Consider the following 22192-nt stretch of genomic DNA (forward strand, 5'->3'; position numbering starts at 1 on the left):
TCTGAATTTCAATGAGAAAAGCCCCAGTCTACTCAGTCTCGCTTCATAAACCAACCCTCTCAACTCCGGAATCAGGGATTATGCTTAATGCTCCCAAAATTGGCCTTGCTTCAGTTTAGGACCTTAACCTGTGGATCTATCCCATCTTTTCCCCTAACTATATTCAAACTGGTGCTGTTATGATCACTGGACCCAAGGTGCTTCCCGCCTGACACTTGCCCTTTCTTGTTTCCCAACAGGAGCTCTGGTATTCCACTCTCCCAAGCAGAACTCTCAATATATCAATTCTGGAAATCTTCTTGCACACGTTCAACAAATCCCACCCCATCCAGGAACTTGGAACTCTGAGTGGCCCAGTCAATACTAGGGAAATTATAATTATACATCACTACAGTCCAGAAGGAGGCCATTCAGCCCATCGAGTCTGCACCGACCACACACCCACCCAGGCCCTTTTCCTGTACCACACAGATTTACCCCACTAATCCCCAGACACTAGGGTAAATTTAGCTTGGCCAATGCACCTAACCAGCATGTCTTTCACTTGTGTGAAAGACTGGGAGGAAACCAGAGCACCTGGAGGAAACCCACACAGACACGGGGAGAATGTACAGACTCCACACACATAGTGAACCAAGCCAGGAATTGAACATGGGAGCTGTGAGATAGCAGTGCTAAACACTGTGCCACCGTGCTGCCCCAAATCTCCCATTAATAGCACCCCAGATTTCATACAACTATCTACAGTCTCACTAATGTGTTGTATATGATGCCCAGTCCCAACCACTGAGAGCTGGCTGTATAACAGAATGAGTTTCAGGCAGTGGGAACTGTCTGTATAACAGAGTGAGTTTCAGGCAGTGGGAACTGTCTGTATAACAGAGTGAGTTTCAGGCAGTGAGAGCTGTCTGTATAACAGAATGAGTTTCAGGCACTGCGAGCTGTCTGTATAACAGAATGAGTTTCAGGCACTGCGAGCAGACTGTATAACAATGAATTTCAGGCAGTGGGAGCTGGCGTATAACAGAATGAGTTTCAGGCAGTGCAAACAGACTGTATAACAGAATGAGTTTCAGGCAGTGAGGGCTGACTGTATAACAGAATGAGTTTCAGGCAGTGCGAACAGACTGTATAACAGAATGAGTTTCAGGCAGTGAGGGCTGACTGTATAACAGAAGGAGTTTCAGGCAGTGAGGGCTGACTGTATAACAGAATGAGTTTCAGGCAGTAAGAACTGGCTCTATTACAGAATGAGTTTCAGGAAAGAAGAGCTGTCTGCATAACAGAATGAGTTTCAGGCAGTGGGAGCTTGCTCTATAACAGTGAAAGCTGGCTGGGGTGAAAATTCCAGAACTCCCTTGTTAACAGTGCTATGGGTGTACCTATACTACATGGACCGCAGTGCGTATGTAATGCGCAGGAAATGTGAATTTAGTGTGGGGGTTCCTTATTGCTTTGCAGGGAGCATATTGGAGCATCCCCTTTGTCAATGAATTTTACCACACATTGGCTCAGGCACACTTATCTTTGCTTATCGTACTCATGGGAGTCAATCATAAACGCTGGCTTGCAATACGGCCGTTTAATTGGACATTAAAAAGTAACAGCCTAATATAATTGGCATGTAAATCATTGTGTCATAATAGATAGTCTTCATTCCTGAGCCAGGCACTTCTCATCAACCTCCACATGGTAATCCACGGTGCTTTCTCATGTCTGCTGCTCTCTGTGTGCTTAAAGTTTATTTATCAGTGCCACAAGTAGACTTAACACTGCAATGAAGTTACTATGAAAACTCCCAAAGCGACACACTCCGGTGCCTGTGCAGGTACACTGAGGGAGTTGTAGAATCCCACAGTGCAGGAGAAGACCATTTGGCCCATCGGGTCTGCACCGACAACAATCACTGCCAGGCCCCATCCCTATAATCCCAGGCATTTACCCTAGCTAGCCCCCCTAACACTAAAGGGGTAATTTAGCACAGTCAGTCCATTAACATGTGAACAATTCCACCACTAAAGGGGGTGACAGCACAGTGGCGCAGTGGTTAGCACTGCTGCCTCACAGCGCCGGGGACCCAGGTTTGATTCCGGCCTCAGGTCACTGTCTTGTGCAGAGAATCATGGAATACTACAGTACAGAAGAGGCCCTTTGGCTTATCGAGTCGATACCGAGGCATGAAACTCCCTGACCTGCCCACCTAATCCCACTTGGCCCACAGCCCTGAATGTTATCATGTGTCAAGTGCTCATCCAGGTACTTTTTAAAGGATGTGGGACATTCTGCTTCCACCACCCTCCCTGGCAGCACATTCCAGACCCACATCCCCCTCAACCTCCCACCCCTCACTTCTAACTTATGTCCCCTCATGACTGACCCTTTAACTTAAGGGAACAGCTGCCCCCTATCCATCCTGTCCATGCCCCTCATAATCTTGAACACCTCAATCGGGTCACCCCTCAGTCTTCTCTGCTCCAGAAAAAACAACACAAGTCTATCCAACCTCTCTTCATAACTTAAACACTCCATCCCAAGCAGCATCCTGGTGAATCTCCTCTGCACCCCACTCCGTTGCAATCACACCCTCTTCCTATAACGTGGTGACCAGAGTCTGCGCATTCTCCCCGTGTCTGCATGGGTTTCCTCCAGGTGCTCGGTTTCCTCCCACACTCCAAATATGTCTAGGTTTAGGTGGATTGGCCGTGCTAAATTGCCCCTTTAGTGTTAGGGGGGGCTAGTTAGGGTAAATGCCTGGGATTATAGGGATGGGGCCTGGCAGGGATTGTTGTCAGTGCAGACTCAATGGGCCAAATGGTCTCCTTCTGCACTGTGGGATTCTACAACTCCCTCAGTGTACCCAGACAGGGGCCAGAGTGTGTTGCCTTGGGGATCTCCACAGTAACTTCACTGCAGTGTAAGCCTGCTTGTGGCACTAATAAATAAACTCTAAGCGCACAGAGAGCAGCAGACATGAGAAAGCACCGTGGATTACCATGTGGAGGTTGATGAGAAGTGCCTGGCTCAGGAATGAAGACTATCAATTATGTCACAATGATTTACATGCCAATTATATTACGCTGTTACTTTTTAATGTCCAATTAAATTCATGCTTATTAGAGGATTTGGCAAGCCTGTCCAGTTTGCCTGAGTAGTTTGGTACAAGAGTGTTGTTAAATGCAGCCAGGCTCCTGCCTGAAGTGGGTAATGAGAATATTTGTCAATTATTACAACAGGTTAGCTTTATGGTGAACACTCATTAACCAGCCTTACGCATAGATGGGGACCATGGAGAAATACACACTCTGCTTTCTCATCATTAGCTAACACAGTATTTTTAAGTAGATACCTGGCAGTTATGTACTTTGCAAACTATTCAGAAGTGGGCAGCACGGTAGCACAGTGGTTAGCACTGCTGCCTCACAGCACCAGAGACCTGGGTTCAATTTCAGCTTCGGGTCACTGTCTGTGCAGAGACTGCACATTCTCCCTGTGTCTGTGTGGGTTTCCTCCGGATGCTCCAGTTTCCTCCCACACTCCAAAGGTGTGCAGGTTAGGTGGATTGACCTTGCTAAATTACCTCTTAGTGTCAGGGGGATTAGCAGGGTAAATGTATGGGGTTACGGGAATAGGGCCTGGGTGGGATTGTGGCTGGAACAAACTTGATGGGCTGAATGGCCTCCTTCGGAACTGTCAGCGGTTCCATTTCAAGGAAGCAACTTTTAACAGTGGCCATTGTGGACCCACCAGCGTCTTGATGGATTTCATTGTTTGGAACATCAAGGTTAGGGTGGAGCACGTGAATCACGTTCTTCTGACAGGTAAGGATTTGGCAAGTTATCAATCTATCTCAGTGTCTATTCAAGTTAACAATCTCTCTCATTGTCTACACAAGTTAACAATCTATCTCAGGATCTGTACAAGTTAACAATCTCTCTCAGTGTCTACACAAGTTAACAATCTATCTTAGTGTTTTCAGACAGTAACCATCTCACTTTCTTCCAGACTAAATAATGCACCATTCATGTGTGTTCAATCCCATCTTCCACTATCATCATCTTCACCCCTGTCCTCGAAGAGGCTGCTTGGCGCAGTGACATTCACCTGGGCTGAAAGCAATAATGATCTTCACCCAACATGGCGTCACCTTCCTCTGGAAACAAATGAAAGGAAACAATTGAATGCTGATCCCACGGGGACAAATCAATGATACTTCACTGCCCATTGGACAGTAGCAAGTCCCACAATTAAATACAATTTGCATGTAGGCAGTGCCTGTATTGTAGAAAAACACACCAGAAATATGGTCAAACACACATGGGTGGTGAATCAAAGCGGGCATTGGCCAGAGATTTGGATTTTTAAGATGAGTCTTATGAAGAGGAGAGTCGGAGACATGAAGGGATTTGGGTAGGGTATTCCAAGCAGAAGGATTGGATGGTGGTCGCTATGGCTGCCAATAGTGAGGGACAGATTGGATAGGATAAATTCAAAGTGGGAAAGTTCCAGAGTGAGTGTAGAGTTTGGGGAGATTGCAGAGTTAGAAAGGGTGAGATTTGAATATGAGGATTTAAATTGGATACATGAGGATCCAGGAGGCAATGTGCATCAGTGAGGTAAAAGATAAAGTGGCCACAGTCCCATATGTTTATAGGCTGTCCCCCACCCCCCTCCCCACCATTGACAGAGAGCTGACTGGTGGTGATTTAACCCGAGATCACCACACCTCAGGTAAGATCTCCAAGAATAACCTCAGCGAGGACAGGGGTGAAGATGATGATAGTGGAAGATAGGATTGAGCGTACATGGATGGTGCGTTATTTAGTCTGGAAGAAAGTGAGATGGTTACTGTCTGAAAACACTGAGATAGATTGTTAACTTGTATAGACACTGAGATACTGAGACACTGTACATTTGTACAGACACAGAGAGATTGTTAACTTGTGCGGACACTGAGAGATTGTTAACTTGTGCAGACACTGAGAGAGATTGTTAACTTGTACAGACACAGAGACAGATTGTTAACTTGTACAGACACAGAGACAGATTGTTAACTTGTACAGACACTGAGACAGATTGTTAACTTGTACAGACACTGAGACAGATTGTTAACTTGTGCAGACACAAAGACAGATTGTTAACTTGTGCAGACACAAAGACAGATTGTTAACTTGTACAGACACTGAGATAGATTGTTAACTTGTACAGACACAGAGACAGATTGTTAACTTGTACAGACACTGAGACAGATTGTTAACTTGTACAGACACAGAGACAGATTGTTAACTTGTACAGACACAGAGACAGATTGTTAACTTGTACAGACACTGAGATAGATTGTTAACTTGTACAGACACTGAGAGAGATTGTTAACTTGTACAGACACAGATTGTTAACTTGTACAGACACAGAGACAGATTGTTAACTTGTACAGACACTGAGACAGATTGTTAACTTGTACAGACACTGAGAGAGATTGTTAACTTGTACAGACACAGAGACAGATTGTTAACTTGTACAGACACAGAGACAGATTGTTAACTTGTACAGACACTGAGACAGATTGTTAACTTGTGCAGACACAGAGACAGATTGTTAACTTGTACAGACACTGAGAGAGATTGTTAACTTGTGCAGACACAGAGACAGATTGTTAACTTGTACAGACACTGAGAGAGATTGTTAACTTGAGCAGACACAGAGACAGATTGTTAACTTGTACAGACACAGAGACAGATTGTTAACTTGTACAGACACAGAGACAGATTGTTAACTTGTACAGACACAGAGACAGATTGTTAACTTGTACAGACACAGAGACAGATTGTTAACTTGTACAGACACTGAGATAGATTGTTAACTTGTACAGACACTGAGAGAGATTGTTAACTTGTACAGACACAGATTGTTAACTTGTACAGACACAGAGACAGATTGTTAACTTGTACAGACACAGACACAGATTGTTAACTTGTACAGACACAGAGACAGATTGTTAACTTGTACAGACACTGAGACAGATTGTTAACTTGTACAGACACTGAGAGAGATTGTTAATTGTACAGACACTGAGAGAGATTGTTAACTTGTACAGACACTTTGAGGTGGGCTGAGGCAGCTGTGATCTCTTTGTTTCTTCTCTGATATATCCACTTTTATAAAGTACCACATCAGGTAACTTTAAATGATTTAATGCAGAATCAATCTGTACATAATACATTCATTGCAGTTTAAGAAATAGTAAACAAGGAAGCAGTGTTTTGTCAAAAGATAAGCACACACTAGCAAGAAAATGCCAGCAGACACAATTCATATTTATTTAACTTTATTCTGAATTCATCCTTTAAAGTGTAGATCTTTACAAAAAAGACATGGGTTCACCGCGAGAACCCTTTGTTCTCTCAGTTAGTATTCTTCCACATCCTGATGTGACTTTGTACAAAATCCACTATGCTTGATCTTAACTTTTGCGTTATTTAGCCTGAAATAAAGCGAGACGGTTACTGTCCAAAAACACTGAGAGAGATTGTTAACTTGTGTAGACACTGAGATAGATTGTTAACTTGTACAGACCCTAAGGTAGACTGTTGTACGGACAGTAAGATAGATTGTTAACTTGTGTAGATACGTAGATAGATTGTTAATTTATACAGACACTGGAATAGATTGTTAACTTGTATAGACACTGAGAGAGATTGTTAGTTTGTGCAGACACTGAGAGAGATTGTTAATTTGTGTAGACACGAAGATAAGTTATTAACTTGTACAGACAGTAAGATAGATTGTTGACTTGTATAGACACTGAGAGAGATTGTTAACTTGTACTGACACTGAGATAGATTGATTTACAGACAGTAAGATAGATTGTTAACAGTGTAGACACGTAGATAGGTTGTTAACTTGTACGGACGCTGGAATAGATTGGTAACTTGTACAGACACTGGAATAGATTGTTAATTTGTACAGACACTGAGATAGATTGTTAACTTGTACAGACACAGAGAGATTGTTAACTTGTACAGACATGGAGAGAGATTGTTAACTTGTACAGACACGGAGAGAGATTGTTAACTTGTACAGACACAGAGAGAGATTGTTAACTTGTACAGACACGGAGAGAGATTGTTAACTTGTACAGACACGGAGAGAGATTGTTAACTCGTACAGACATGGAGAGAGATTGTTAACTCGTACAGACACGGAGAGAGATTGTTAACTTGCACAGACACGGAGAGAGATTGTTAACTCGTGCAGACATTGAAATAGATTGTTAACTTGTACGGACATTGAAATAGATTGTTAACTTGTACGGACATTGAAATAGATTGTTAACTTGTGTAGACACAATTCTACAGACACTGAGATAGATCGTTAACTTGTATAGACGCTTGAGATGTCTTTAGACACTATTGGGAGTCAAAGGCCTAGTGGTATTATTGATAGACTGTTAATCCAGAAACTCAACAAATGCTTTGGGGACCCAGGTTCGAATCCCGCCATGGCAGACGGTGGAATTTGAATTCAGTAAAAAAAATCTGGAATTAAGAATCTATCAATGACTATGAAACCATTGTCGATTGTTGGAATAACCCATCTGGTTCACTAATGTCCTTTAGGGAAGGAAATCTGCCATCCTTACCTGGTCTGAGCCTACACGTGTCACAGCAGAGTCACAGCAATGTGGTTGACTCTCAACTGCCGTCAAAGGTCGACTAAGAAAGGGCAATAAATGCTGGCCAGCCAGCGATGCCCATGTCCCATGAATGAATTTTAAAAAAGTAGATTGTTAACTTTTATGGACGCTATGGCAGATTGTTAACTTGTCGTAGGTGTAAAGCTTGTGCTCTGGATCAACGGGAATAAAAATCAGGTAGTTTTTACAGCAGGGAACATGTTATTAGGCAATTGCTTTGAGTGAGGGGGAAAGCCATGCATTCCTTTTATTGGTGGGAGCCCTCAATGTTGCTAAGGTGCAAGCAAGGGAGGTGAAGTTGGCTTTGGACAGGAATGTAGGCCAGGTGGTGTTACATAGGGCATTTGCATTGCTCCCCACCCCATGTTCAGTTCACAGTTACAGCTAAAACAGTATGGAATATGGAGCAGGGTGTATAATATCCAAGAAATAAGCATGGGATCTGTGCTCCCAGGTGCTCAGGACCACATAGGCAATGTCTTCATCTCATAGAACATAGAACACTACAGCACAAACAGGCACTTCGGCCCACAAGTCCTATACCTACCAAGCCACAGAACTATCTGTAACTCCCAATGCCATTAGATCCTATATACTCATCCAGAAGTCTTTTAAAAGACCCCAGCGAGTTTGCCTCTACCACCACCGACGGCAACCGATTCCACTCACTCACCACCCTCTGAGTGAAAAACTTTCCCCTAACATCTCCTCTGTACTTGCTTCCCAGCCTAGTTGAGTTCTTTGAAAATGTGAGTGAACACATTGACGAAGGAAGAGCAGTGGACGTGGTTTACATGGACTTCAGGTTGGCTTTGGATAAGGTCCCCCATGCAAGACTTCTTGAGACGGTGAGAGGTCATGGGATCCAAGGGGCTTTGGCCTTGTGGATCCAGAACTGGCTTGCCTGCAGAAGGCAGAGAGTGGTTGTGGATGGGTCCTCCTTAAACCTGCGTCCTCTCGTAGCGACCATTTCAGTCCTGGGAAATAGCCTCTGAGAATCCACCCTATCTATTCCTCTCAACATTTTATAAACCTCTATCAGGTCGCCTCTCAACCTGAGATTACTACCTTCGCGTTCCTCTTTCTCAGCTGTCTACCTAATTCCCTATAATCCCTTTTCATGACCCCTTCCCTCTTCCTGCCTATGTCAGCAGTACCTATATGAACCACAACCTCCGGCTCCTCACCCTCCCCTTTCAGGATGTCTGGGACGCGTCCAGAGACATCCCGGATCCCAGCTCCAGGGGGGCAAACCACCATCCACAACTCCCGTCTGCGTCTGCAAAAATGTCTGTCTGATCCCCTCACTATGGAGTCCCCTATTAACACTGCCTTGCTGCTCTTTTTCTTACTTTTTTGAAGTACTGGGTCAGGCTCAGCTCCAGAGACCTGGCCACTGCTTCCTCCCCCAGGTGAGCTGTACACCGCACCGCCTCCCCCCCCCCCCCCACCCCACCGCAGTACTCAGACAGGAGTACTTATTTTGAAGGAGGACATCCACTGGTGTGCTCTCCATCATGTGAGCGTTCCCCTTCCTAACTGTTACCCACTTGCCTTCTTCCCGATGCCCCAGTGTGACCACTTGCGGGTAGCTCCTGTCAATTACCTCCTCATTCTCTCTAATGAGACGAAGGTCCTCGAGCTGCAGTTCCAGTTCCTTAATCTGGTCCCTTAGGGACTGAAGCTCCACACACCGAGCACAGATATGGATGTCTGGGAGACCAGCAGCCTCCAACTGGCCACTTGGCAACAACTGGCAACAACATACTGCCAATTGGCAACAACATACTGGCCTCACTCATACTTGCCCTTTTTAGAAATAGAGAAAAAAGTAATAAAAACTTATAAACCTACCTTGCCTCACCCTTTTCGCTTAGGCCCTGTGAGTCAAAGCCCTTCCAGCTCACACAAAAAAAAACAAACTTACCTGTTCTCACTCCAAGCACCCCCCCCCCACCTCTTTTTTAGGTTAGAGGAGGTGGATGGGTGGGGTACTCTACCTGTGTAGAGTATCAGGATTCCTCACCAGTCCAATTTATGGTAAGGAGAAAAAAACTACCCAAGTCCCTTTGCAAACTACCTCCGGTTTCCAGAATAAAATTTTTAAAAAACTAGCAAAAAAAAACTTACCCACAAGCTCTCCTCTTACAAATTGCTGCCTCTCTTCAGTGCTCCCAAGGAACAATGAGCATGGTATTATTACAAGAACTGGTATAGCCTGCAGCCAACACCAACTAGAAACAACAGTCTCTCCACTTTGTAATGTCATTTTCTGTTACGGACTTCATCGTAAACAGAGGGGTAGCTAATGAACTGTTGTTCCAGTTAGCAGCAAGATTCCACCCTCTGAAAACCCCATTTCCTTTTTACCATCAGTCTGGGTTTTCACTTGAGATGGTGAGCGAGCTGGTACAGAGGTTTAAACGTCACTCACCAGTTATATAGGCATAAATTACAGCGGTTGATGTAGGTCATCCCATCTGTGCCGCAGACTCGCTTTGTGAACATGGGACAGACTGGGATATCAGGGAAATCTTCACAGTCTGGCTGCAAGAGATCAGATGAACACATTCATTATTGACAGGCAATTAAATTAACTACAAACATAAGATCGTAACCAGATTTACAGGATAAACCTTTGGATTAGAGTTAGAGAGAGAAAATTAGTCAACATTAGTTAAAACAGTCTAAGGAGTCAGGGTAGATCATTTAGGGCGGAGGTGAGGAGACATTTCTTCACCCGGTGAGCTTGTGGGATTCATTACCACAGGAAGTAGTTGATGTCAAAACGTTAAATGTATTCAAGAGACAGTTGGATACTGCACTTAGAAGTTTATTTGTTAGTTTCACAAGTAGGCTTACATTAACACTGCAATGAAGTTACTGCGAAAATCTCCTAGTCGCCACACTCCAGTGTCTGTTCGGGTATACTGAGGGAGAATTTAACATGGCCAATTCACCTAACCAGCATGTCTTTTGGACTGTGGGAGGAAACCCACAGAGACATGGGGAGAACATGCAGACTCTGCACAGACAGTGACTCAAGCTGGGAATCAAACCTAGGTCCCTGGTGCTGTGAGGCAGCAGTGGCTAACCTCGGCATCACTGTGAGGGGCAAATGGGATCCAAGGTTATGGGGAGAAAGCAGGATTGGGCTGTTGAGTTGGACAATCAGCCATGACTTTAATGAATGGCGGAGCAGGCTTGAAGGGCCAAATGGCCTCCTCCTGCTCCTATCTTCTATGTTTCTATGTAACAAGCATTCTTAATCCCATTGGCGAGAACTCTTGGCAAAACTGAGCCAGAAACTTACCTCCTCTTCAGAAGAGGCATCATTCAGAGCTGTTCCCACATCTGAAACACAAAGTATTAACAACAATAAGAGATATACAGATCAGATTGTACTCAGTTACAATATTTGTAAAAATGATGGGACTTCTAACTGAATCCACACTTAACAACTGGTTCCTGAAAACCATGTTGCAAATAAAGCGTTGTGAGTTGGAACCGATCTTCCGATGGGAACAATGGTATAAATAGGGAATTAATTCCTGAACCAAGGCCAGAAGTTATTCATAGGGTGTCCGCCGGTTAGATGTTGTCCTGTCAGGGGACTATTGATGCCTGTACGCCTTAGCACAAGCTCCTCGGTTAGACTGGGGGATATAACAAAGCCACCAATCACTCTCAGTTGCCTGTCTAATTTTCTGAGCACATATTAAATACAAAGTGTATATATGGATGCATTATAGAATCAGAGGTTTACAGCATGGAAGCTGGTCCTTTGGCCCAACTTATCCATGCCGCCCCATTTTTTTAAATCCCTAAGTTAGTCCCAATTGCCTGCATTTAGCCCATATCCTTTACCCATGTAACTATCTAAATGTTTTTTAAAAGACAAAATTGTACCCCCTCTACTACTACCTCTGGCAGTTTGTTCCAGACAATCACCACCCTCTGTGTGAAAAAATTGCCCCTCTGGACACTTCTGTATCTCTCCCCTCCCACCTTAAACCTATGCCCTCCAGTTTTAGACTCCCCTACCTTTGGGAAAAGATATTGACTATCCAGCTTATCTGTGCCCCTCATTATTTTATAGACCTCTATAAGATCACCCCTCAGCCTCCTACACTCCAGAAAAAAAAATCCCAGTTTATCCAGCCTCTCCTTAGAAATGGGATGGTGGCGCCAAAAATATTTAGCAGAATAAAACACCTGTTTGCAACCTAATAAAGACAGTTTGACCTGTCCAGTCATACAGATCATCCCAGGAATCAGTCAAGTATTCTTTCTCTGAACTGTTTACTAAATTATAAATTAGGAGCAGGAGTAGACCATCTGGTCCCTCGATCGTGCAATTCAGGAACTGGTGGCTGGTCTCATTGTGATCTCAACTTCACATTCTCACTTACTCCCTTGTTAGTCAAGAATCTATCTCCCACTGCCATAAAAACATTCGTTAACCCCTGTCTGCGCCACCCTCTGGGAAAGACGCATCACCTTCTTAGGGAAAGAAATTCTCCTCATCTCCATCTTAAATGACCATAATTACATTAGTTTCAAAATAGCTATGAAGAATGATAGGTCTGTCCCAAAAGTTAAAATTCTAAATTGGGGCAAGACCAATTTTGATGGTAGCAAGCAGGAACTTTCAAAAGATAATTGGGGGAGTCTGTGAGAAGGAAAAGGGACGTCTGCTAAGTGGGAGACTTTCAAAAGTGTATTAACTAGGGTTCAGGGCAAACACATTCCTCTTAAGAGTGAAGGGCAAGGCTGGCAGAAGTCGGGAACCCTGAATGACTCGGGATATTGAGGCCCTGGTCAAGAAGAAAGAGGCTTCGGCAGCTGGGATCAAGTGGGGTGTAGGAGTAGAGTTCAGAGACAAATCAGGAGGGCAAAAAAAGGGACACTAAATTGTTTTCGCAGATAAGGTAAGGAGAATCCAAAGGGCTTCTACAAATACATGAAGAGCAAAAGAGTAACAAGGGAGAAAGTAGGGCCTGTTAAGGATCAACAAGGTCATCTATGTGCGGATCCACAAGAGATGGGTGAGATCCTAAACGAATATTTCTCATCAGTATTTACTGTTGAGAAAAGCATGGTTAATTGGGAACTTGGGGAAATAAATAGCGATGTCTTGAGGAGTGTACATATTACAGAGAAGGAGGTGCTGGTCTTAAAGCGCATCAAGGTAAATAAATCTCCGGGACCTGATGAAGTATTTCCCAGAACATTGTGGAAGGCTAGGGAGGAAATTGTGGGTCCCCTAGCCGAGATATTTGAATCATCAATAGTCACTGGTGAGGTGCCTGAATATTGGAGAATGGCAAATGTTGTGCCTTTGTTTAAAAAGGGCTGCAGGGAAAACCCTGGGAACTACAGGCTAGTGATTCTCACGAGTAAATTGTTGGAAGGTATTTTGAGAGACAGGCATTTAGAGATGCAAGGACTGATTAGGGACAGTCAGTATGGCTTTGTGAGTGGAAAATCATGTCTCACAAATTTAATTGAGTTTTCTGAAAGAGTAACCAAGAAGGTGGATGAGGGCAGTGCAGTTGATGTTGTCTACATGGACTTTAGCAAGGCCTTTGACAAGCTATCGCATGATAGGTTGTTGCATAAAGTTAAATCTCACGGGATCCAGGGTGAGGTATCTAAATGGATACAAAATTGGCTTCTTGACAGAAGCCAGAAGGTGATTGTAGAGGGTTGTTTTTCAAACTGAAGGCCTGTGACCAGCGGTGCGCCTCAGGGATCAGTGCTGGGTCCATTGTTATTTGTCTTTTATATTAATGATTTGGATGAGAATTTAGTAGGCATGGTTAGTAAGTTTGCAGATGACACCAGATTGGTGGCATAATGGACAGTGAAGAAAGTTATCTCCAATTGCAGAGGGATCTTGATCAATTGGGCCAGCGGGCTGACAAATGGCAGATGGAGTTTAATTTAGATAAAAACGAGGTGATGTATTGGTAGATTAAACCAGGGCGGGACTTACTCAGTTAATGTTCGGGTGCTGGGGAGAGTTACAGAACAAAGAGATCTAGGGGTACATGTTCATAGGTCCTTGAAAGTGGAATCACAGGTGGACAGAGTGGTGAAGAAGGCATTCAGTATGCTTGGTTTCATCGGTCAGAACATTGAATGCAGACATTGGGATGTCTTGTTGAAGTTTTACAGGACATTGGTAAGGCCATACTTGAAATACTGTGTACAGTTCTGGTTACCCTATTATAGAAAGGATATCATTAAAATAGAAAAAGTGCAGAAGGGATTTACTAGGATGCTACCAGGACTTGATGGTTTGAGTTATAAGGGGAGGCTGGATAGACTGGGGCTTTTTTCACTGGAATGTAGGAGGCTGAGGGGTGACCTTTTAGAGGTCTATAAAATAATGACGGCATCGAACAACTGGATTGTTAACATCTTTTCCCAAAGGTAGGGGAGCCTAAAACTAGATGGCATAGGTTTAAGGTGAGAGAGGAGAGGTGTAAAAGTGTCCAGAGGAGCAATTTTTTCACACAGAGACTGATGAGTGTCTGGAATGAGCTACCAGAGGTAGTAGTAAAGATGGGTACAATTTTGTCTTTTAAGGTGGGTATAGAGGGATTTGGGCCAAACGCGGGCAATTGCGACTAACTTAGGGGTTTTAAAACAAAAAGGGTGGCATGGACAATTTGGACCAAAGGTCCTGTTTCCATGCTGTAAACCTCTATGACTCACTCACACACACACACGCCATCACCCTCACACACATACACACACACACACACACACCATCACCCTCACACACACACACTCTCTCTCTCACAAATTCACAAACACTCACACACACACACACACCCCATCACCTCACACACACACACACACACCATCACCCTCATACACACTCTCTCTCACAAACTCACAAACATACACACACACCCCATCACCTCACACACACACACATACACACACACCATCACCCTCACACACACACTCTCTCTCTCACATACTCACAAACACACACACACAGACACACACACCATCACCCTCACACACACACACTCATGCACACACACTCTCTCTCTCACACTCATAAAAACTCACACATGTACACACTCATACACAGAAACACACACACACCATCATCCTCGCACACACACTCTCCCTTTCTCACACACTCATAAACATTCACACACAGACACACACACACCATCACCCTCTCACACACAACGAAGGAGCTGAAAAGTTATATAGTATGTTAAATAAAGAGGATTCTATTCACATTATCACATCGGTAATAAATCTCAACATGGATATTTTCAGATTATTTTAAAATGCCCCCAGCGTGAACAATGCCTTTAATTATACAAAGTTGCAATATAAATTTAGTCAGATTTAGAAATCCCTTCAGAGTCTCCATTATTCTACTGGAATTAAATGGTAATATTGACATGATCTAAATCACTCACCGGTGAAAGCAAAGAGCATGACAGCAGTGATTGCGTACACATTGTTTAGCATTCTGAAATCTTTACATCTTGAGTCAGACAGTTTGTTGGTAAGGGTATTTATACACAGACAACCCTGCTCTACTGGTCACAGCTCAGAAATCACGTGAATCTGACACTAACTCAAGGAAAACCTTTTTTGGAAGCCTTTTTTAAAAATATATGGTTCGCAGAAGGTTGCAATGGGAATGGACTGAGCAGGTATTTGGCAGAATCCCAAGTCAATGAGGAATGTTCAAGCACTTGACCTATCTCAGGCGCCTGCATTGCCTACCTGTGCTGGTGATAACAAAAGAACAAAGAACAAAGAAAATTACAGCATAAGAACAGGCCCTTCAGCCCTCCAAACCTGCACTAACCATGCTACCCGACTGAACTAAAACCCCCTACCCTTCCAGGACTATGTTCCTCTATTTCTATCCTATTCATGTATTTGTCAAGACACACCTTAAAAGTCACTACCGTATCCACTTCCACTACCTCCCCTGGCAGCGAGTTTCAGGCGCCCACCACCCTCTGTGTAAAAAAAATCTGCCTCGTACATCTCCTTTAAATCTTGCCCCTCGCACCTTAAACCTATGCCCCCTAGTAATTGACTCTTCCACCCTGGCAAAAAGCTTCTGACTATCCACTCTGTCCTCATAATCTTGTAGACTTCTATCAGGTCACCCCTCAACCTCTGTCATTCCAGTGAGAACAAACCAACTTCTTCTCATAGCTAATGCCCTCCATAACCAGGCAACATCCTAGTAAATCATCTCTGTAACCTCTCCAAAGCCTCCACATCTTTCTGGAAGTGTGGCGGCCAGAATTGAACACTATATTTCAAGTGGGGCCTAACTAAGGTTCTATAAAGCTGCAACATGACTTGCCAATTTTTAAACTCGATACCCTGGCCGATGAAGGCAAGCATGCCATACGCCTTCTTGACTATCTTCTCCACCTGTGTTAGCACTTTCAGTGACCGGTGTACCTGTACACCCAGATCCCTCTGCTTATCAATACTCGAGGTTTCTGCCATTTACTGTATATTTCAATACATACAGTAATACAGTTTGGAAGGTCTAAAATTAGACCTTCCAAAATCCTTACCTCACATTTGTAACATTTCCACACTGATTCAGACACTAACGTTGTGGGCTATTCTGCACAAAGCAGAAAGTTGGGGGTGAAACAGAAGCTTTTCTCTGTATCTGTATTTCTCTGTGTATTCTCCGGCAGCACAGTGGTTAGCGCTGTTGCCTCACAGCGCCAGGGACCTGGGCTCGGTTCCTGACTTGGGTCACTGTCTGTGTGGAGTTTGCACGTTCTTCCTGTGTCTGGGTCCGGTTTCCTCCCACAGTCCGAAAGACATGCGGGTTAGGTTGATTGGCCATGCTAAATTGTCCTTTAGTGTCCCGGGATGTGTGGGTTAGAGGGATCAGCAGGGTAAATACACAGGGTTACGGGGATAGGGTCTGAGTGGGATTGTTGTCGGTGCAAGCTCGATGGGTTGCATGGCCTCCTTCTGCACTGTAGGGATTCCATGATCCAAATGCATCTGAAAGTGGTTGAAGCGCTCGAGTTAGTGCAGGCAGTAGCAACAGAGGTTGCAGAGGAGGTGTACCAACCTTCAGAGCTGGGGCAAATATACAAGGAATGAAAATACTTGCCTGTTATACACAGCTGCTTGCTATGCAGCCCTGCATGGTATACACCCCCCACTGTTACACCTGCCTCGTGTTGACAGTGCGCTGACAGAGCAAGCAAGCCCCAGGAGAGCAGAGGACGCACTTCAAGGACACCATCAAAGCTTCCTTGAAAAAGTGCAATATTTCAAAGCCACATCTCGGAACTGCTGGCCCAAGACTGTCCAAAGTGGAAGAAAAGCATCCGGGAAGGAGCTGACTGAGTTTCACTGCATAGAGCTAAGCTGAAACCAAGCTTGGAAAGTGAATGTAGCACGTGGCAAACCAGGCACCCCAACTGCCCTGCCACCAACTGTCTACACCACCTGTGACAGAGGCTGTAGGTCATGCTTTGGACTCCCTCAGTCACCTGGATCTCACAGTTAAAAAAGTTTATTTAGTGGCACAAGTAAGGCTCACATTAACACTGCAATGAAGTTACTGTGAAATTCCCCTAGTTGCCACACTCCGGCGCCTGTTCGGGTCAAAGCATCCTAATCAGTACGTCTTTCAGACTGTGGGAGGAAACCCATACAGACACAGGGAGAACGTACAAATTCTGCACACACAAATTCCAAGCCAGGAAATTGAACCCAGGTCCCTGATGCTGTGAGGGAGCAGTGCTAACCACTGTGCCGCCATGTTGTAGTTACTGTTAGTCTGGAGTCATTTTGGACTCAGGGCTGCCGAAGAAGGAGTATCGATGCTCCCCCCAGTTTTTTTCCTTTCGGGTGAACAGAATTATTTGAAATGGAGAAAAATGCTTCAAAGGGATAAGACAAATAGGGGTTGTCAAATCCAGTAAGCTGGTTATGTAGATCACCCTTCACTGGCTTTAGAAGGAGAAGTATCGGATAAGTAGGCAACAGAACCTCCACTCCAACACAATGTACTCCTCAGTCAGTGTCAAATTTCACTCCCATTGGATTCTCGGGTCTTACGAGGAGGAGGAACTAATCATTTCAGACCATAGGAGCAGAATTAGGCCACTCGGCCCATTCAGTCTGCTCTGCTGAAATATCATGGCTGATATTTTTTTCATCCCCATTCTCCTGCCTTTATAACATAACCCCGATTCCCCTTCTAATCAAGAACCTATCTCTTTAACTCTTAAAGACACTCGCTGACCTAACCTCCACAGCCTTCTGCGGCAAAGCGTTCCACATATTCACCACTCTCTGGCTGAAGAAATTCCTCTTCATCTCTGTTTTAAAGCATTGTCTCTTTAGTCTGAGGTTGTGCCCTCTGTTTCTAGTTTTTCCCACTAGTGGAAACGTCCTCTCCATTCCACTTTATCCAGGCCTCACAGTATCCTGTAAGTTTCAATAAGATTCCCCCTCATCCTTCTAAACTCCAACGAATACAGACCCAGAGTCCTCAGCCGTTCCTCAGACCTGTGATTTTTCCTCAAAACACAGACCTGAAAACCTCTCTCCGCAGATCCTGCCTGCCCCGCTGAGTAATTCCACTGCTGACCTTTTCATTCACATTTCCGGTCTCTGCTGTTGTTTTCTTTTGAGGATTATGGGGTAATAATCCTCACTGGATTTGACAACCCTTATTTGTCTCATCTCCATTTCTACTTCCTATCTGTTTTCTAAGCAATGTTCCATGTATCCATCGCAGCCAAAACCTGTCCTGTACCCTACAACATCCCGCTGGCCCAGTGCCAAATACAGCTCGTACATTGTGCTCTGGGCACAACAAACTCTTTGTTTGTTGACTCATGAACAGCTGTAACATTGGGGCACTTGAAAAGCATTCAGGCAAGGTTTACTGAGGAAAGGTATCTCAGAACTGGCATTCAGCGGGACAGTGGCACCCAATGAACCACACGGTGTACCATACATTCAGAGTTCATTTGGACACACCTAACTGTGACTGGCAGGTGCCTTAGACAGCAGGACAAAAGCAGCCATAAAACCCGGTGAGGCGCTGAAAGACAGAGTCTGCCTCGCCAAACCACTGGCTCTTTTTCCAGTTAGACCCTGCGACAACGTTATAAGCTTAACAAATTGAAAAATCTGCCCAGTAATGTTTGACTGCCAGGTTAGCGAGCATTGAGAAAGTGGAAACTGTGCCAACACTGTGAGATTTCATACCAAGAATTCTCCCCATGTCTGCGTGGGTTTCCTCCCAGTGCTCTGGTTTCCTCCCACACTCCAAAGATGAGTGTTAGGTGGATTGGCCATGCTAAATTATCCTTTAGTATCCAAAGATGTGCAGGTTAGGTGGATTGGCCATGCTAAATTGCCCCTTAGTGTCCAAAGATGTGCAGGTTAGGTGGATTGGCCATGCTAATTTGCTCCTTAGTGTCCAAAGATGTGCAGGCTAGCTGGATTGGCTATGCTAAATTGTTTCTTAGTGTCAGGGGATTAGCAAGGTAAATACATGGGGTTATGGGGATAGGGCCTGGGTGGGAGTGTTGTTGGTGCAGGTGTGATGGGCTGAATGGTCTCTTTCTGTACTGTAGGGATTCTATGAAGAACTGGCGCGATAACAATAATTTCTTCCTCAATGTCAACAAAATGAAGGAGATTGTCATCGACTTCAGGAAGCATAAAGAAGAATGTGTCCTTGTCTACATCAATGGGAACGAAATAGAAAGGATCAAGAGCTTTAAGTTTTTAGCTGTCCAGATCACCAACAACCTGTCCTGGTCTCCCCATGCCGACACTATAGTTAAGAAAGCCCACCAACGCCTCTACTTTCTCAGAAGACTAACGAAATTTGGCTTGTCTGCTACAACTCTCACTAACTTTTACAGATGCACCATAGAAAGCATTCTTTCTGGTTGTATCACAGCTTGGTATCGCTCCTGCTCTGCCCAGGACTGCAAGAAATTACAAAGCATCATGAATGTAGCCCAATCCATCACACAAACCAGTCTCTCATCCATTGACACTGTCTACACTTCCCACTGCCTCAGGAAAAGCAGCCAGCATAATTAAGGGCCCCATGCACCCCGGACATTCTCTATTCCACCTTTTCCTTTGGGAAAAACATACAAAAATCTGAGGTCATATACCAACTGACTCAAGAACAGCTTCTTCCCTGCTGCTGTCAGACTTTTGAATGGACTTATCTTGCATTAAGCTGATCTTTCTCTACACCCTAGCTATGACTGTAACACGACATTCTGCACTCTCTTGTTTCCTTCTCTATGAACGATATGTTTTGTCCGTATAGTGTGCAAGAAACAATACTTTTCACTGTAAGTTAATACATGTGACAGTAATAAATCAAAAGCAAATCAAAGTCTTTTCTGTACAGCTTTAAGGAAGTGTTGTAGTTGCTGACAGACAGAAAAATAAAGTCACCTCTTAAATGCTCACATTAAAAAAAACAATTATTGATTACAATTGGTTAGTAAACTGTTCCTATACCTTGATAAATTATTCTGTACAATTGTTTCCTAATCACAGAAGCACTGCACAGGAGGCTGTTCAGCCCATTTTGTCTGTACTTTCTCTTTGAGAAGCTACCCATTATGTCCCACTCCCCCACTCTTTTCACATTACCCCACAATTCTTCAGATACTTATACAATTCCCTTTTGAAAGTTATTTTCTTCAACAGATAGTGCTTATTTTATTCGATCATGGGATGTGGGCATTGCTGGCTGGGCCAGCATTTATTGCCCATCCCTAGTTGCCCTTGAACTGAGTGACTTGCGGAGCCATTTCAGAGGGGCAGTTAAGAGTCAACTCTTAGCTCATGTTAGCCAGACCAGGTAAGAGCAGCAGATTTCCCTCCCTAAAGGACATTAGTGAACCGTATGGGTTTTTGATGATGACAGTCAACAATGGTTTCATGGTCATCAGTAGATTCTTAATTCCAGGTTCTCACTGGATTCAAATGTCACGATCTGCTCTTCGAACCTGGGTCCCCAGAGCATTTACTCTGGGTCTCTGGATTACTAGTCTAGTACTCCCAAGCATAAGTCTCTGAATATATATATTTCAAAAATTCCTCAGGTTGCCACTGACTTTAATACCTAGTGGTATTTTCACAAGACTATTAATCCAGAAACTCAGCTAATGTTCTGGGGACTTGGGTTCAAGTCCCACCACAGCAGGTGGTGGAATTTGAATTCATTAAAAAAATCTGGAATCAAGAATCTACTGATGACCATGAAATCATTGTCGATTGTCGGAAAAACCTATCTGGTTCACCAATGCCCTTTAGGGAAGGAAATCTGCTGTTCTTGTCCAGTCTGGCCTAGATGTGACACTACAGCCACAGCAATGTTGTTGACAATATGAAGTTTACAATTAATTAGTCACAAGTAAGGCTTGTAATGAAGTAATGCTGCAGTAAAGTTACTGTGAAATTCCCCAAGTCACCCCACTCTGGGGCCTGTTCAAGTCAATGCATCCAATCAGCACAGCTTTTAGATTGTGGGAGGAAACTGAAGCATCCAATGGAAACCCACACAGACATGGGAAGAATGTGCAAACTCCACACAGACAGTGACACAAGCCGGGAATCAAGCCCAGGTCTCTTGTGCTGTGAGACAGCAGTGCTAACCACTGTGCCGCCCTTGACAAGCTGTTCAGTTCAAGGGCAACAAGGGGCGGGCAATAAATGTTGCCCCAGCCAGCGACGTCCCATGAATGAATAAAAAATAATGTATCTGTGTCCTCTGGTTACTGAGCCTTCTGTCATCAGAAAGTTTCTCATTAACTACTCTCAGCAGAATTCTTTGTGGTGTTTACTGGCAGGGGTGAAACCATGATCAAGCAGGTGGCTCCCCCAGGACGAGGCTATCCCATTGCACTCCAGGTGTGCTGATGCCTGCGATGTCCCCAAATGCGAGATACTCGACTGCAAAATTTGTGGTAGTGGGGGACTGTGTTTGCACTTTCCCTTGATTTAATAATCAAAAATAGAAGCTGTCTTTTCTCTTGTTGCTGAAGGGATCACTGGTTTCCTTTGCAAGATCCTTCCAAATTGCAGTAGTTTACATGTTAATATTCAATTACTTTAAAAATTTGTCTTCTGCCCTCTGACGTCTTTCATTCAATTTGATTTATTCTTGTCACCTTCATATTGTCACATGCGGCTTCGTGACACAGTGGTTAGCACTGCTGACCCACAGAGTCTTTGTGGTGTTTCTGGATATTTATATGTGGTGGAATTTCAAACACGGATATTAAAGCTATCATCCTCCACATTCCCCTGCATCTTCACAGTTCCGAAGTGACAATGCAGGTTGTTAGATATTGGGAGGACAGAGCTGCTCTGGTCATTGCAATTACACTCAAATTGAAAATATATTTTTCACAACAGTGGGTCAATTCTCCCCGGGGTTGCCAACTGCTTGGACATATCCCTGGAGGG

The 22192-nt window shown here is 44.1% G+C and overlaps 1 protein-coding gene and 1 non-coding gene across 2 annotated transcripts; one reads left to right on the top strand and one right to left on the bottom strand.

The window, feature by feature from the left end:
* Positions 1–6388: 6388 nt before the first annotated feature.
* LOC145337982 (trypsin inhibitor ClTI-1-like) lies at positions 6389–15389 on the bottom strand. The gene is made up of 4 exons (XM_080182775.1): positions 15145–15389; positions 11004–11044; positions 10125–10237; positions 6389–6478 (listed from the first exon to the last, which is right to left on the bottom strand). The coding sequence occupies exons 1-4, from the start codon at positions 15194–15196 to the stop codon at positions 6403–6405; spliced, it is 282 nt and encodes a 93-aa protein (XP_080038901.1). The 5' UTR covers positions 15197–15389; the 3' UTR covers positions 6389–6402.
* Positions 15390–21559: 6170 nt separating this feature from the next.
* On the top strand, positions 21560–21722 carry LOC145337983 (U1 spliceosomal RNA). Its single transcript, XR_013885420.1, has one exon. It is a non-coding gene; the product is annotated as a U1 spliceosomal RNA (small nuclear RNA).
* The last annotated feature ends 470 nt before the right edge of the window (positions 21723–22192 follow it).

Source organism: Carcharhinus amblyrhynchos, unplaced genomic scaffold (assembly GCF_965287045.1).
Source record: "Carcharhinus amblyrhynchos unplaced genomic scaffold, sCarAmb.v2.hapA scaffold_87, whole genome shotgun sequence".
NCBI classification, from domain to species: domain Eukaryota; kingdom Metazoa; phylum Chordata; class Chondrichthyes; order Carcharhiniformes; family Carcharhinidae; genus Carcharhinus; species Carcharhinus amblyrhynchos.